The sequence below is a fragment of the Talpa occidentalis genome, unplaced genomic scaffold, assembly GCF_014898055.3.
Source record: "Talpa occidentalis isolate TD23 unplaced genomic scaffold, MPIMG_talOcc4v2.1, whole genome shotgun sequence".
Lineage (NCBI taxonomy): Eukaryota > Metazoa > Chordata > Mammalia > Eulipotyphla > Talpidae > Talpa > Talpa occidentalis.
The window spans coordinates 2,517,272-2,533,875 of NW_026555331.1; the positions used below are offsets into that span (position 1 = coordinate 2,517,272).

Genomic DNA, 16,604 nt, shown 5'->3' on the forward strand with positions numbered 1-16,604 from the left:
TGTGGCGGCGGAGGCGGCGTGTACGCCTCTGGGAAGCGCGAGCGCTCGGAGCCCAGTGTCCCGTCTCCATTCCGGACGGAAGGCCCCAGCTCCCCGAGTGCGCCCGCGGCCCCTGTCCTGGCCGAGGCCCCGCCCGACTCCGACCACGGAGTCGGCGGCCTCCAGCCGCCTAGCGCGGCGCCCCGGCCCGAACGGGGGGGGGCACAGGGCGGAAGTCGGGCGGGACTTCCGGGGCTCCAGGCCGAGCCGCGGGCTGGGGCGCCCTCCCGAGTGCCGTCCGCAGCCGGCGCGCGTCCCGCTAGCCCCGCGGTGGGTGCCGGGCCCGGCCGCCGCGGCCTGGACGCCTGGGGGCGGGGGCGGGGGCGGGGCCGGCGCGGGGGGGCGCGTCCCGACCGGCGGAGAGCGCGGGGCGGGCGTCACAGCTGGGCGACGGCGGGGGCCGGCCGAGAGGCTTTGTCAGGGCGGGTTCTCCGCCGGGGGAAGCGGCCCCGGCGAGGGGCTCGGCCCTTTGGGGCGCTGCCGCCGAGCCCTGGGGTGTCTGCTCAGCGCTGACCCGAGCGCGTGGGGGTGGCTGACAGCCCGACGCCTTGGGGCGCCTGTTCCTTGACCGGGGCCGGCGTGGCTCCCGCTGCGCACGCCTCAGTCGGCGCCCGTCCAAATCGGCCCAGGCGTCGAACTTTCGTGCGGTTCCATCGGCTCCACCAGGGTAGCCGGGGCCTTGACCCTGATCCCGCCACCGTCTCCTTGCTGGGGTGGAGCGCGCCCCCACCTGGAGGCGCCCGCCGGGACCCAGGGGAGGGGCGGTTGCCGACCACTGTCTGGCTGCTCGGCTAGATCCCACACGCACGGAGGTAAAAACAAGGTGTTAAATGAGCATGTTTTGGTACAATTTATCATAAAAAGGAAAAGAAATGCACACATTTGCTTGCCTAAGCCTAGAATAATCTGGACAGGAGAGTGTACTGGCCGGGAGGTGGTCACTGGGGCCTTTGCCGTTTGCATATGGAGCCTTGTGGCTGCCCCTACTCAGCGACAATAGTTTCAAGAATTTTTCACTAAAGGGAAATGAATAGATATGTAAATGATTGAGTCTCCCCTTGGGAGAGGGAGTGAAGCTTGTTCCCCCTAAGTTACCCCACGGAGTGATGCTTTCTTCAGGGCTTCCCTGCTTCAGCTCACACCCGGCCACCCCCTGAGCGCCCACGCCAGGACAGCCTTGAAATGCTTCATTAGTTTGTCCTAGGGGGAAAGTGGTCAGTGCCTCATCTTCATCCAGCAGCCAAGGCCTCTCATAGCCTGCTCCCTAGCGTCACTGCCTCTGAGCTCTGTCCAGGCATCCTCCCTGTCCTGCCCCTACCCTTTTTCACCTTCCCAAGGCCCTCTAACTGAGCCTGGTTTCAGTGCCCCTGGTCTCTGCCCCTTTCCTGCTGCCTCTGCCTAGAGTATTTGTCCACCTCACTGGTGCATTTCCTTTGACTCCTCAAAGGAAATATAATAATAATGGCCACACTGCCCCCATAACAGACCTTGACACAACCAAACAATGAAAATATGCATGCAAGCGGAGAATCCAGGATACAGGCTGGCAGGTAGTATCCATAAAGCACTCTGCCAACATTTACTGCATCATCTTTTCTGCCTCCTAACTGGCAGAGGGGCCAGGTGGCTGTCGGTTGTGCAATGTGAGTGAGGGGGCAGGAGATCAAGCCTTGCTCCTGGTGGGCATCGGGCAGGGCATGGTGCATTTGCAGATGGGCAGGGGGAGGGGCAGGGTCCAGGGAATAGTGTCCTGTTTCCTGTTCAGTGGGAGTAGTTAAGGCTAGAGATAGGCCCAAGTTTGGGAGTTTTCACAGACCCAGGGGTGTTGACGCTTCAGGACTGGACACATTAAGCAGAGGGTATATGGTGCAGTTACAGACATGAAGCCTGGGAACCAACATGGACCATGGGGTGGGGGGCTGATTGTACACGGGGGACAGCCCAAGAGTGTGGGCATGGGGACACCTACCAGCTGCTGCCAGGAGGCCACAACTTGGAACTGATCGTTGGGCTGTGGCCATGTGTATGTGGGCAGCGCAGGCTGTCCAAGCTTCTCAGTGGGTCTGGTGGTCCGCCTTGAGGGTACTGTGTCGGGAGGAGGCAGCGGGCACAGGCTCCATTAGCTGCTCCCCTGTCTTGGCAGATTGGGCCTGTTCAGGTTTTGGGGAATGGTGGGTGCTGTGTACGCAACCCCTCCTGCCCGTGGCCTTGGCTCGGGAGTCTGTACCCACAGCCAGTTGATCATCCTTTTGGGTCCAGGGTCAGGAAACATGGCATCAGCCGCTGACACCCAGCACCAGACCTTGTGGGAACAGATCCCCAGAGCTAGCCTCTCTGCACGCTCACCCATTTCCTTGCTGATCTCCAGGCCCGGCCATGCCCAGCCTCAGGGCTCGCCCCGAGGAAGTAGAGATGGAGCTCTCAGTGTCTGGACCATCCCCTTGGACACCCACGGCCCATGTCTGTGTGACCCGCCCTGGACCTGCATTCTGTGGACCTGTCTGCCATGATGATGCCAAGCGAGGAAACAGCCCCCCTCACCATCAACAGCCAGGTAATAGGAGCAGGCACCTCTGATGCTCTGGCTGTGGGGCACGGGGTCCGTGCAGCTGCCACACGCACCCTAGGAGGCGTCTGTGCCATTGTCAGGTCCAAAGCGGAGGTCCCAGAGGCTGCCTGGCCCCTGGCTGCCCTGGTGTTCTCGCCCGTCACAGGGCAGTGTGACTCTGTGGCCAGGTTCTGCCCTGGCAGGGCTTGGCCTTGCTGTCCGGTTACTCCCAGCCCTTTCAGAGCCCTACCTGAGTGTAAACAAAAAAACTAATAAATGTAAATACAACAGAGTAGAAAATAATGAAATAAAAATGTGATTCTTTAAAAAGATCAATAAAGTTGACAAATCTTTAAACTGACAAAATAGGTAAGAAACAAAAAGCAAAAATCAGAAATGAAAATGGGGACATTGCTGAAAGCTTTACAGAAGTAAAAAGGACCATAAAAGAATATTTTAAGTTATGCACTGTGAAATTAGTTAACCTAGGTGAAAAAAATGTCCTTTAAAAAATACAAATTGGGGGCCTCCCCTGGTGGCGCAAACAGTTGAGCACAGCACTGTGAAGCTGTCCGCAGCCTCTGCAGCTCCAGTTCGATCCCGGCTGGCTGGCGAGGGTCCCCCATGGTGCGGCAGACCTCTCCTGTCTTGCCCACTACTCCCCTCCGCAGTGTATTTCATAAGTCTTCCTGTTCCCCGCTCTGTCTCTGGTGAATCCTCTCACCCTCCTGCACATCTGGCCTGTACCCCGGTTCTTGTATAAATAAATAAATAGAATCTTTAAAAAAAAAAAAAATACAAATTGGGACTCCCTGGAGGCGCAAAGGGTTAAACACAGCACTGTGAAGCAATATGCAGCCTCTGTAGCACGAGTTCTATCCCCAGCCAGCTAGAGAGCAACGCACATGGCACAGCAGACCTCTCCTGACTCGCCCACTGCTCAATCTGCCTGTTCTGTTCCCCACTCTATCTCTGGTGAATCCTCTCACCACCACCCTGCACCTCTGGCCTGTACCCCAGCTCTTGTATGCATAAATAAATAAATCTTAAATAAATAAAAAACACAAATTGGGGGCCTCCCTGGTGGCACAAGGGGTTAAGATGCAACCTATGGACCTGTTCGCAGCCTCTGCAGCACAAGTTAGATTCCCAGCCAGGGAGATACCCACATGGCGCAGCAGACCTCTCCTGACTAGCCCGCTGCTTCCCTCAGCAGTGTATTTCAGTTAGTCTGCCTGTTCTGTTCCCCACCCTGTCTCTGGTGAGTCCTCTAACCTCCCACAAGAACTGTACCCCAGTTCTTGTATGCATAAATAAATAAATCTTAAAAAAAAAAATACAGATTGGGGGCCTCCCTAGTGGCACAAGGGGGTTAAGCACAGCACAATGAATCTGTCCGCAGCATCTGCAGCACAAGTTCGATCCCAGGCCAGGGAGCTGACCCACATGCACAGCAGACCTCTCCTGTTTCCCTGCTGCTCCCCTTAGCAGTGGATTTCAGTGGATCCACCTGTTGTGCTCCCCACTCTGTCTCTGGTGAATCCTCTCACCCCCACATCTCTGGCCTGCACCCCAGTTCCTGTATGCATAAATAAATAAAATTAAAAAAAAAATAAATGTGCTAAAAATAAATAAATAAATAAATAATACAAATTACCAAAAGGACTTGAGGATAGTCAGAAAACCTGAACACATCTATAGCAATTAAATTGAATCTGTAATAAATTGTCTAACCAAAAAGAAAAACAGTCCTGGATCAAATTACTGGTAATTCACTGGTAAATTCTACCAAACAGGTAAAGAAGAATTAATACCAATTTTCTCATACTGTCACAAAAAAAAGAAGAGCTAGCTCGAGAACAAAATTATATGTCAAGACCTTTTACATTTATATATGCAACACCTTCAACAAGTAGTAGCAAAACTAAATCTGGGGCCTCCCCGGTGGCACAGCAGTTGAGCGCTGGGTTGTGAGGCTGCCCGCAGCCTCTGTAGCACCGGTTCGATCCCCTGCTGCTTCTGCCTGCTCTGCTCCCTGCTCTGGCTCTGGTGAATTCTCTCGCCCTCCTGTGCTCCTGACTGTACCCGGTGCTTGTATAAATAAATAAATAAATAAATCTTTAAAAGAATAAAAAACAATCTGACAGCATATTAAAAGTAGTGTACTGCATGACGAAGTGGGATTTAACCCAGGAACACAAGAATAGTCCCAGTATAAGAAAACCAATGCTATTTGCCACATTAACAGAATGAAGGAGAAAAATTCATAATCATTTCAGTTGATACAGAAAATGTATCTGACAAAGTAAAGCAACTTCATGATAATAAAAGAAAAGTCACTCAATTCATGAAACAAGGGAACCTGTTCAACATTCGGAAGGATGTTAATTAAAAACCCACAGCTAACATACACAGTACTGAAAGGTTAATAGTTTCCCCTGAGATTAGGAAAATATTCCTGTTTTCACCATTGTTCTAAATTGCACTAAAAATTCTAATCAGAGCAAGCAGGCAAGAATAAGAAATAAAAGGCACTGAAGTTGTGAAGGAAGTTAGACTGTTCATAAGATATCATAACAAATGTAGTAAATCCCAGAGAATCCACTAATGTACTACTAGAACTAACAAAGGAATTAGCAAAGTTTCAGGTTTCAAGTACATACAAAATCTGTTGTTTCTGTACACCAGCAAAGAAAATTTTGAGAAAGAAATTAGAATAATTCATTTATAATAACACCAAAAAGAGAAAAATACCTACAAATATATTTAATCAAGGAAGTGAGACACTTGTTTAGGGAAAACTACAAAACACTGATGTGTAAAGATGATGAAAATAACTGGAAAGACACCCCATGTCCATGGTTGGGCTTGATAGTGTTAAAATGTCAATATTCAGTCTACATATTCAAAAAATTTCTATCAAAAGTCCAACAACCTTTTTAGCAGAAATGGGAACATGGTGTCTCAGATTCCAATGAAATGACACAGGGCCTCAAATAGCCAAAGCAAGCTTGAAAAAGAACAAGGTCAGAGGTTTGCACTTCCCAGTTTCAAAACTTACTACAAAAATGCAGTAATCAAAACAGTCTGGTGCTAACATAAGGGTAGATGTTCATATCAATATGATACAATATGATATCATTGAGCGCCTAGACATTAATCCATATACATGTGGTCAAATGATTTTTAGCAAGGATGCCAAGACCATTCCGTGAAGAAAGATAACTCACTTCAACAAATGGTGCTGGCCAAAAGCATGTCCACACATGGAAGAGCAGAGCCAAGCACCCCCATCTCATGCTATATTTAAAAATTGACTCAAAATGGTCCAGCAACCTAAAGATAAGAACTGAAATCTTTGCGACCATGTAGCTGGCCCCTGGGGCATTATTCTCAATGCAGCCGTACATGTAGAATCACATAAAAAATAGTAGTACAGATACAGAGGACATGTTGATGGGAGAAGGAGGAAATGCTTGAAGGAGTCAAAGATACAAGTTTCCAAGTTAAAACTATGTAACCTGCATGGATGATACTGCACCGTGATAAGAGTTAATCATGCTGCATTGCATGTGTGCACTGTATTACATTTGAAAGTTGCTAAGACTTGATCTTAAAAGTTCTCATTATGGCCTCCCTGGGCTCTGGGGTTAAAGTGTCAGCGCTATCAAGCTATCCCCAGTTACTGTGGCCTAAGCTCGATCCCAGCCAGGGCGCTGACCCACACCGTGCAGCTGCTTCCCTCTGCAGTGTGTTTCAGTAGATCTTCCTGTTCTGCTGCCCGCTCTGTCTCTGGTGAATCCTCTCATTGCACCTCTGGCCTGCACCCCAGCTCTTGTATGCATAAATAAATAAATCTTAAAAAAAATACACTTAAAAAATGTACAAACAAGCAAGAGAAAAGGTGCTCAAATTCATTAGTGATTCAGAAAATGCAAATCAAAAGGAGAGTCCCCTCATCATACCCACTGGCTGGCTATAATAGCAAACTAAAGCATCGATGGGGATGTGGAAAAACTGAGTGTGTTAAATGGTGCAACCACAAGGCAAACAATTTGGAAAAGTTTAAACATCGCATTACCATATGCAGCTGCAGCTCCACTCCTAGATAAGTAACCAGAAAATTAAAGGCAGGCACACAGGTACTGCACATCATACTCGCAAACCAACAGGTGCTACAGCCCAGATGTCGGCATAAGTGGGTGAGTGGGTAAACAAAAAGCAGTATATCCATTGATTGAGAAATATCAGGCTAGTCGGTGCTGTGACTCATAGGAGATACCAGGATGAGGTAGATTCCTGGAGACAATGTGGATTGTCTCCAGGAGTGGGGTGAGGGTGGGGCAGAGAAGGAGATAAACTGTTAATGGTCGGGGAAGCTTTTAGAGGCATGGAAGTGTTCCGGAACAAGAGAGCAGAGGTGATGGCATATGAATATGCATTTTATGTCGCTGAATGTTCATTGAAAATGGGGACTTCTGTTTATGAACTTCACCTCAATAAATTAAGTAAAATGAAAATGAAGCCTCTGTAGTAGATGAAAGACTGGTAGAGCGGGGCCTCCCCGGTGGCGCAGCGGTTGAGCGCTGGGTTGCGAAGCTGCCCGCAGCCTCTGCAGCGCTGGATCGATCCCCGGCTGCTCCCCGGCCACCAGAGGAGGGTCCCACATGGACGCGCAGACCTCTCCTGCCGCCCGCTGCTCCCCTCAGCGGTGTGCTTTGGTCCTTCTGCCTGCTCTGCTCCCCGCTCTGGCTCTGGTGAATTCTCTCACCCTCCCGCGCTTCTGACTGTACCCAGTGCTTGTATAAACAAAACAAACAAACGAATAAATAAATAAATAAATAAATAAATAAATAAAACATGCCTCTATTAAAAATAAATAAATAAATGAATGAATGAATAAATAAATAAATAAAAAGACTGGTAGAGCGCCCACCTAATGTGCACGGCCACTTGGACCTTGAGGCAGGTGGTTGGGGAAGGTGGACGGGTGGCCCCACTGGGCCCCCAGCAGCGGGCAGTGGCACCTAGCACTCCACGCCTGGTTTTGAGGCGGGTCTGTTCAAGCTGCTTCACAGACCTGGAGCGTCTTGTCTCGGGAAACACTAGCAGGTTGGTTGTTTTAGAAGGGCTCAGAGTTTCACCCCTTTCTCCAGTTGGGTGTCATGGTCAGGGACAGTGAGGACAGAGCAAGCAACTGTATTTGCTTTTGAAACTTTGCCATAAAAGCAGCATGAACAAGCCTACTAAAAAAAACTAAAACTGGAACTACCACATGATCCAGCTTTCCCACGTCCAGGTGTCTGTCCAGACTCAGAGTTATGTGCCCAGTGTCCACAGCAGTGTCTCTCACCTCAGTCCCCGCTGACTGGTGACACAGTCAGGGAGGCAGATAACACTGTGGAGTGCTGTCACGCTACAGGGAAAGGCAAAATCTTCCCATCTGCAGAAAATGGAAAGAGACAATTATGCAAATCTAAATTAGAGAGATAAAGATACTGGTCGTTTATTAGCTATTGAAAATAATAGGTGTTGGCAGAATGTTGAGAAACTGGAACCCTCATGTTGCTGGTGGAATAATTCCACCTACATGGACAATATGAGGAAACTAAGTGGAAAAAACACAAGAAAATAAACTAGTGGACACTGAAAACCAAACAGGTTACCAGAGGCGAACAGGGTGTGTGGTGAGTCAGGATTAATGGATGGTTATTGGTGGTTGGTTTTTTAATACAAGGCCTCTCGAGACCTCATTTACCTGGGGGCTCTGAGGATCGTGGGGGATACAGTGTGTGAGCTGTATGACAGCCTACCTGAGCAGCAGGAAAGGAAAACATGGGGCTGAGATCTGTGCCAGCCTTGTAGCCGCGTCCGCAGGAGAAGTGCCTGCTGTGGTCTCCATGCAGGGGGCAAGAAGTGTGCAGGGGCTTCTGGCTGTGGGCACCATAGCAGTGCACTGGGCCACGGGTCAGGTGAACTGTCCCCCCAGACGTGGCCAAGCTGGCAGAGGGCCTGGGTCTGGACGGAGGACACAAGGAAGGAGAATGCAGCTGCGGTGGATCCCAGAAATTTCAAATGGGGACAGGTGGTATCAGCCTAACCTGAGGGTTGGATCAGAGGGTGACCAGCCCAAAGAGGGTGGGGGGTGCTGTCACCCACCCACCGAGCCGGCATTGTTACTGACTCTAGCCAGGTCAGAAGCCACCTAGTAGTCCTGGGCCGCAATCCTGTTGGGGAACAGTCAGGACCACGGGAGACAGCAATGAGCAGCAGCAGGGAGGCCTCTCCAGTGAAGCTGGGAGAGAGGGAAGGAGCAAACCCAAGGACAGTCTGGGGAGGGTGTTCCAGGCAGAGCATACCCTAAGGTGGGTGTGTGCACCCTACTCAGGAAGCAGTAGGTTGAGGTGAAGAGAGGTGGGAGTGAGCTCAGGCAGCACCTGGGAGGATGTTGAAGCACTCTGATGTCACCAGCCTGTGAGTAGAAGGGGGTGTGGGACTTGGAAGCTACTCGATGCCCAGGCAGAAGAAGATGGCAGCAGCCTGGTGTCGGTGTCCCAAGTGAGAGATCTTCAAGCATGAAGACAGGAGAGGGAGGTGCCGGGCCTTTCGGGTGTGGCAAACTTGTGTATTTGCATCTTCCCTTCAGAAAGATAGAGCAAAACCTTAAACACTGTGTGTGCAAGAACTTGTCCAGCTAACGCCAGTCAGAATGGTAGATTTGGGGGGATGAAGGTGACTTTGGTGGGACAGGTTATGGTCTGTGATGCCTCCTCTGTTGAAATGGACAGAACCTGGCGTTTCACACAAGTCCCTGCTGCAGTTCTCAGCTCACCAAGAGCCATCAGGACCAGAGCTGTGCTCTGGAGACTGGCCAGAGAAGCTGACACTACATCAGTGGAAGGGGTGTGGAAGGGCGGCATGTTTTAAAATACAACTTGAGGGCCTCCCCGGTGGCGCAGCGGTTGAGCACTGGGTTGCGAGCTGCCCACAGTCTCTGCAGCACCAGTTCGATCACTGGGCGCGGGCGAGGGTCCAACATGGCGCACAGACCTCTCCTGCCACGCACGCTGCTCCCCTCAGCAGTGTATTTCATCAGTCTGCCTGTTCTGTTCCCCACTCTGGCTCTGGTGAATTCTCTCGCCCTTCTGCGCTTCTGACTGTACCCAGTGCTTGTATAAATAAATAAATAAATCTTTTTAAAAATAAAATATAACTTGAGGTGGGTAATGTTCTCTTTGTACAAGTGGGAGGGGTGAGCATCTGGATTAGGGACATGCTTCAAAGTAGAGTCCTGTCAAGGACTTGCCTATGACCCATTGTGGGTGAGAGAAAAAGGAGTAGAGGAGCCAGGACTTACTTGAAACCATACCGCAATTTCCTGAGACATGGGAATTGTTGAGGGGGCTGGTCTTCCCCTGGTTGCAGTGCAGCCTTGACCCCCCCGGAGCTCTCAGTGTCCTCCTTGGGTCCCTTGAGAGACCTGAGACTACAGTGGCCTGTGAGTTGCCCAGTTCGAGACTTTTCCGAGTATTTTCCTGTTTCCTACAAGTGACTTTATGTTTGTCAGTTTCAGACTGGGACACCACAAGTGAGGGCAAGGAGTTTCTACAGGAGGAAATTTCTGAAGATTTGGAATCGCTGGCAGGAATACCAGAAAACTGTGCTGGTGATGTGACCCAGGCCCCTGAGCTTGGCGTGTTCTCTGATGACATAGTAGAAAGAGACTGGGGAGTCCCTGATGGTGAGAGACTGGTGCAATCTGCCTACCAGCAGGTGAGCTGGAGCCCCTTAGGGGAGAGAGAGCTGAACTGCAATGGTTTTGAGGAAAGCTTCAGTCCAAGTTCAAACCCCACAGCATATGAGGAAGACAGGCCACATACATACGACATGTGTACCCAAAGCGCCAAACACAGTATAGACCTAACGAGCCACGAGGGGCTTCATACCACTGAAAGCCCATTCATATGTAATGAATGTGGAAAAACCTTCAGAGGAAACCCTGATCTTGTTCAGCATCAGATCATTCACGCTGAACAGAAGTCCTTCATATGTAATGACTGTGGAAAAGCCTTCAGCCAGAACTCAATTTTTAAAAATCATCAGCGATCTCATGTGAGTGAAAAACACTACCAGTGCAGCGAATGTGGGAAAGCCTTCAGTGTACGCTCAAGCCTCATTAAGCATCAGGTTAACCACAGTGGAGAGAAACTTCATGTATGTAATGACTGTGGAAAAGCCTTCAGCCAGAACTCAAGCCTTAAGAAGCACCAAAAGTCCCACGTGAGTGAGAAGCCCTACGAATGCAGTGAATGTGGGAAAGCTTTCAGGCGGAGCTCAAACCTCATACAACATCAAAGGATTCATTCTGGGGAGAAGCCATATGTGTGTGATGAATGTGGGAAGGCCTTTAGACGGAGCTCAAACCTTATTAAGCACCACAGGATTCACACAGGTGAGAAGCCTTTTGAGTGTAATCAGTGTGGGAAAGCATTCAGCCAGAGCTCACACCTGACCAAGCATCAGAGGGTCCACACTGGAGAGAGACCCTACGCATGCACTGAGTGTGGCAAGCCATTCAGCCGGGTCTCCAACCTCATTAAACATCACAGGGTTCACACTGGAGAGAAACCCTATAAGTGCAGTGACTGTGGGAAAGCCTTCAGTCAGAGTTCAAGCCTCATTCAGCATCGGAGAATTCACACTGGAGAGAAGCCTCATGTGTGTAATGTGTGTGGAAAAGCCTTCAGTTACAGCTCAGTGTTGAGAAAGCACCAGATAATTCACACAGGAGAGAAGCCCTATGAATGTAGTGTCTGTGGGAAGGCCTTCAGCCACAGCTCAGCCCTCATTCAGCATCAGGGCGTGCACACAGGTGACAAGCCCTATGAGTGTCGAGAATGTGGGAAAACCTTCGGTCGCAGCTCCAACCTTATACTTCACCAGCGAGTTCACACTGGAGAGAAGCCCTATGAGTGCACCGAATGTGGAAAAACCTTCAGCCAGAGTTCAACTCTCATTCAACATCAGAGAATCCATAATGGGTTGAAACCCCATGAATGTAACCAGTGTGGTAAAGCCTTCAACCGAAGCTCAAACCTCATTCACCACCAGAAAGTGCACACTGGAGAAAAACCCTACACATGTGTTGAGTGTGGGAAAGGCTTTAGCCAGAGCTCACATCTTATTCAACATCAAATAATCCATACTGGTGAGAGGCCCTACAAGTGTGGTGAGTGTGGGAAATCCTTCAGCCAGCGCTCAGTCCTTATCCAACATCAGAGGATTCACACTGGAGTAAAACCCTACTGCTGCACTGTTTGTGGGAAAGCCTTCAGCCAGCGATCAAAGCTGATCAAGCACCAGGTGACTCACGCCAGGGAGTGAAATCCAGTGTGCTGCACCTCCAGTTCCACTGGCCACAAAGTGGACCCTCCCTTAAGACCTCTTTTACAGGCTCCCTCTCCCTAATACTGCTCCCACCTCTTATGACTGACTGTTCTTTGTTGTTTTGATTTTAGGTTTTGTTCTCAGACTGCTGTTTCTGCTAGGAAAGTTGTAGAGTCTGCATATTCATGAATAGGATTTTTTACTGTAATTAAAGGAAACAGACATTTGGTTGGAGATTAACCACAATAATTCTTTAGTCCTAAGCAGTGAGTTCTTTGTCACTGACTGTAGTTGATCTGTTTACATAAAATAAAGATGAGTTTTTCAGGCTGATCGCTGTCACCCTCCCCCAGATGTGGTGTGTACTTATCACCACTAATTCCTCACCTTTCTTGTCCCTCCCATTCAGTAACTGGACACAAGTTACCTCCCCTTTGTCTGTATTCTGAGGTCACTGTTTCTGCTCCTCCCATCCCCATGACTCAGCTGTGACTGCACAGTGACCCTACCCAGTCCTATGCTTCCCCACCAGCACTCAGGTTAGTGTTTTTCCCAGTCCACTTATCAGCAGAATTCATGGAGCCCCTGTGAAAACCATCTAGCGGGGGAGGACTGGCCCCTCCTCATTTTCTTGGAGCTGTGCCTCCCTCTGCTTCCAGAACAGGGAGTGCTTAGTCCAAAGCCAGAACAGCTGCCCCTGGATAAACCTGAGGCTGTTTCAGGATGAAAGGAGGAAGGGGGCATAGGTAGGGGAAGAAGGAATACACACATAGCTCCACCACTGAACACATTTCCTAGGGACACAACTACAGCCTGAGACGGGGCTGCGTCACTCTTTGAAGTCATCTCTGCTGTATGCAGGAGGCTGAGTCCTGATCAAACCACAATAAGGGAGCCTGGCAGGGGATGACTCAGAAATCTCCCTCTGAGACCTCTCAAGGGTAAATGAGCAGTCAGCCTATTTTCTATATTCATTGATAGCATTTAAGCTTCATCCCTATACACATCTGGATTCACTCATAAGAAAGCTCCCCTCTATGGTACCAGAGGAAGATTCGAAACACTTTGTGTTTTGCCAAATTCCTGCTCAACCCAGCCCCAACCACAATAAACGCCCAAGCCAGTCTCTTCTTTGCCAGTCCAGAGAGAAGGGAGCCCTGACCTCAGTAACAAATGTCTTCAAACCTACATGGTGTGTGTGATATCATCAGACTTGATACCCAAACCAATTTATGGGTGGGGACCCATCTGTCTGCAGGTGACTGTACAATTGGAATTGATGCTGTGGGCAGGATGTGTAGATGGTGATGCCATCCAGAGTCTGTGCTCTTGCTCTGGCTTACTAACCAGCCCAGCAGCCTGCAGGCCAACATACACTCGAGTACGCTGCATGTCACACTGTTGAGTCCATCACAACCTCTATTAGATATTTAATGGACCAAAATTGGCAGTTTTGATAATTGGTGTGAGAATACGGGGTTAGGGTCTCCTTAAAATGGTCTTGGGTTTTTGTGTTTTTTTCTTTAAAGATTATTTATGCATACAAAAGCTGGGGTACAGGCCAGAGATGAAGGGGGTGAAAAGACTCACCAGAGACAGAATGGGCAAAAGAACAGACAGACTGCCTGAAATACACTGCTAAGGGGAGCAGCTGGCAAGATAGGAGAGGTCTGCCTTGTCATGTGGGTTGCTCCCTGGCCAGCCGGGGATCGAACTCGTGGTGCAGAAGCTGCACATTGCTTCGTAGTGTGGTGCTTAACTCCTTGCACCACCAGGGAGGCCTGGTCTTGGGTTTTGTGTCTGATCCCAGACCTATCTGTGTATTTGAGAACAAAGCTATGAGACTGTCCTGGGTGCAGTATGTAACCAATGGGTTATCACTCATGAAAGAGCAAGTGGGGGAGGGCGTCAGAGGCAAGCTGAGGTCCAAACCCAGGAAAGTAAATGCCCACAAAAACCCTTAAGTTGGGTTCCCAGAAGCAAGTGAATGACAGTGCAGACAAAAAGACTTTGGATAACATCAGGGGTTTTGAGAATTCACCTCAATTCTAACACTATCTACCTGGAGATACTGTCAGATTCCATGGATTAAGGGATCAGTCTCCCAAGTCTGCCCTCCACTGCAGATTGAGTGCCATCAGACTTGTGTGAGCCACAAGCCCAGGTTGCAGCCTGTGCTTCTGAACTACAGGTTGTGAATCAGAAGAACCTCCCCACCTAGACACACTGGCCCTGGGCAAAGAGACTCTTTTAAAAAGTATACAAATGACAACTGGGCACCTAGCAAGCCATAGACGCACCTCTACACATGAATTCTCTCAATCAAAACTCCATCCTGGCATCGGCCATGGAGCACTTGGGCCCTCTGATACTGGACACAGCCCACACGCATTTGCCTGAGGAAAACCTCTTCCCAGAAGAGCTAAAAAAGACACTTCTGGGCCTCCCTGGTGCCGCAGGTGGTTGTACGCCACACTGTGAAGCTGTCCGCAGCCTCTGCAGCGTGGGTTTGATCCTGGCCACCGGGCGAGGGTCCCACATAGCACGCAGACCTCTCCTGCTGCCTGCTGCTCCCCTCAGCAGTGTACTTCATCAGTCTCCCTGTTCTGCTCTCCGCTCTGTCTCTGGTGAATTCTCTCACCCTCCCACGCTTCTGACTGTACCCAGTGCTTGTATAAATAAATAATCTTAAAAAAAAAAAAAGACATTTCTCTGAAGAGGAAATGCAAATGGCCAACCGGCATATGAAAAAATGTTCAACATAACTCGTAATCAGGGAAATGCAAATCAAGACCACAATAAGATACCACCTTACACCAGTGAGAATGGCACATATCAAAAAAACTAGCAACAGGGCCTCCCTGGTGGCGCAAGGGGTTAAGTACAGCACTATGAAGCAATCTGCAACCTCTGCAGCACGAGTTCGATGCCCAGCCAGCCAGGGAGCTACCCACATGGTGCAGCAGACCTCTCTTGTCTCTCCCACTGCTCCCCTCAGCAGTCTATTTCAGTCAGTCTGCCTGTTCTGTTCCCCACTCTGTCTCTGCTGGATCCTCTCACCCCCCACAACTCTGGCCTGTACCCCAGCTCTTGTATGCATAAATAAATCTTTTTTTAAAAAAAAGCTAGCAACAACAAATTTGGCGAGGATGTGGACAAAAGGGAAGTCTCCTGCACTGCTGGTGGGAGTGCAAACTATGGAAATACGTATGGGGGATCCTCAATCTGCTAAAAATGGGGCTACCAAATGACCCACCAATTCCACTCCTAGGTATCTACCCAAAGGACACAAAAACATTAATTCAAAGAGACACCTGCACTCATGTTTATTGCAGCATTATTTACAGTAGGTAAACTATGGAAACAATCCAAATGCCCAAAAATAGATGACTGGATCAAGAAGATGTGATACATATACACAATGGAATATTACTCAGCAATCAAAAAAGATAAACTCAGGGCCTCCCTGGTGGCACAGTGGGTTAAGACGCAACTTATGAAGCTGTCCGCAGCCTCTGCAGCATGAGTTCGATTGCACGGCCAGCCAAGGAGCAAACCCATGGCGCAGCAGACCTCTCCTGACTCACCTGCTGCTCCCCTCAGCACTATACTTCAGTCAACTGCCTGTTCTTTTCCCCACTCTGTCTCTGGTGAATCCTCTCACCCCCAACACCTCTGGCCTGTACCCCAGCTCCTGTATGCATAAATAAATATATGTTAAAAAAAAAGATCAACTCATGCCATTCACAGCAACATGGATGGAGCTGGAAGAGATCATGCTCAGTGAAATAAGCCAGAGAGAAAAAGAAATATACCGGATGGTTTCACTTATAGGAGGAATGTGGAGGATCCAAATAAGTGATGGGGGGGTGAAGTAATTATAATAAAATGAAAACCAAAATCAACAAGCAACTATAAACCAGAGATATTCTGCAGGGGGGAGAAGGGAGTAGGATCAAAACAGGAGTGAGAAGAGCACAGGGGACTATGGTAATGGTACATGGGTGAACTGGTGGTGGGAATTTCACGGTGACTATAACCAAGATAAGAAAGCATACATTGCACAAAAATGAAGAATGATGTAAAAAATATATAAAATTTAAAAATAAACGTTAGGGCCTCCCTGATGGCGCAGGGGTTAAAAACAGCACTATCAAGCTATCACAAAGCCACTGCAGCACGAGTTCAATTCCCTGGCCAGCCAGGGAGCTGATCCACATGGTGCAGTAGACCTCTCCTGTCTCCCCGCTGCTCCCATCAGCAGTGTATTTCAGAGGATCCGCCTGTTCTGCTCCCCACTGTCTCTGGGGAGCCCTCTCACTCCCGCACCTCTGACCTGTACCCCAGTTCTTGTATGCATAAATAAATAAATCTTTTTAAAATATGTAAATTTTAAGAGAAAAAAATAGTCTCAGTCCCTTCTGATGCTAAAAAAATAATAATGATTTAAAAAATAAAAAAAAACCTCTGCCCAGACCAGTGCCCTGGCTGCTTGGATTGTGGGTCATTAACAATTATGTTGTGGCCTCCCTGGTGGCCTAGGAGTTGGGTCTCAGCGCTGTCACCACTATGGCCACAGAGCTGACCCACACGGGTGCAGCAGACCCTTCCTGTCTCCCTGCTGCTTCCC

General features: G+C 49.3%; 1 protein-coding gene across 5 annotated transcripts; it reads left to right on the forward strand.

The window, feature by feature from the left end:
* The first annotated feature begins 272 nt into the window (after nucleotides 1-272).
* On the forward strand, nucleotides 273-14,040 carry ZNF16 (zinc finger protein 16). Of its 5 annotated transcripts, none has more exons than XM_037529314.2 (3): nucleotides 273-309; nucleotides 2,408-2,593; nucleotides 10,155-14,039. In XM_037529314.2, the coding sequence occupies exons 2-3, from the start codon at nucleotides 2,416-2,418 to the stop codon at nucleotides 11,969-11,971; spliced, it is 1,995 nt and encodes a 664-aa protein (XP_037385211.1). In that variant the 5' UTR covers nucleotides 273-309; nucleotides 2,408-2,415; the 3' UTR covers nucleotides 11,972-14,039. The 5 variants fall into 5 exon arrangements, with proteins under 5 accessions (XP_037385211.1, XP_037384984.1, XP_037385071.1 ...); XM_037529087.2 differs by lacking the exon at nucleotides 273-309 and adding an exon at nucleotides 603-1,682 and having other exon boundaries at nucleotides 10,161-14,039; XM_037529174.2 differs by lacking the exon at nucleotides 273-309 and adding an exon at nucleotides 603-1,589.
* The last annotated feature ends 2,564 nt before the right edge of the window (nucleotides 14,041-16,604 follow it).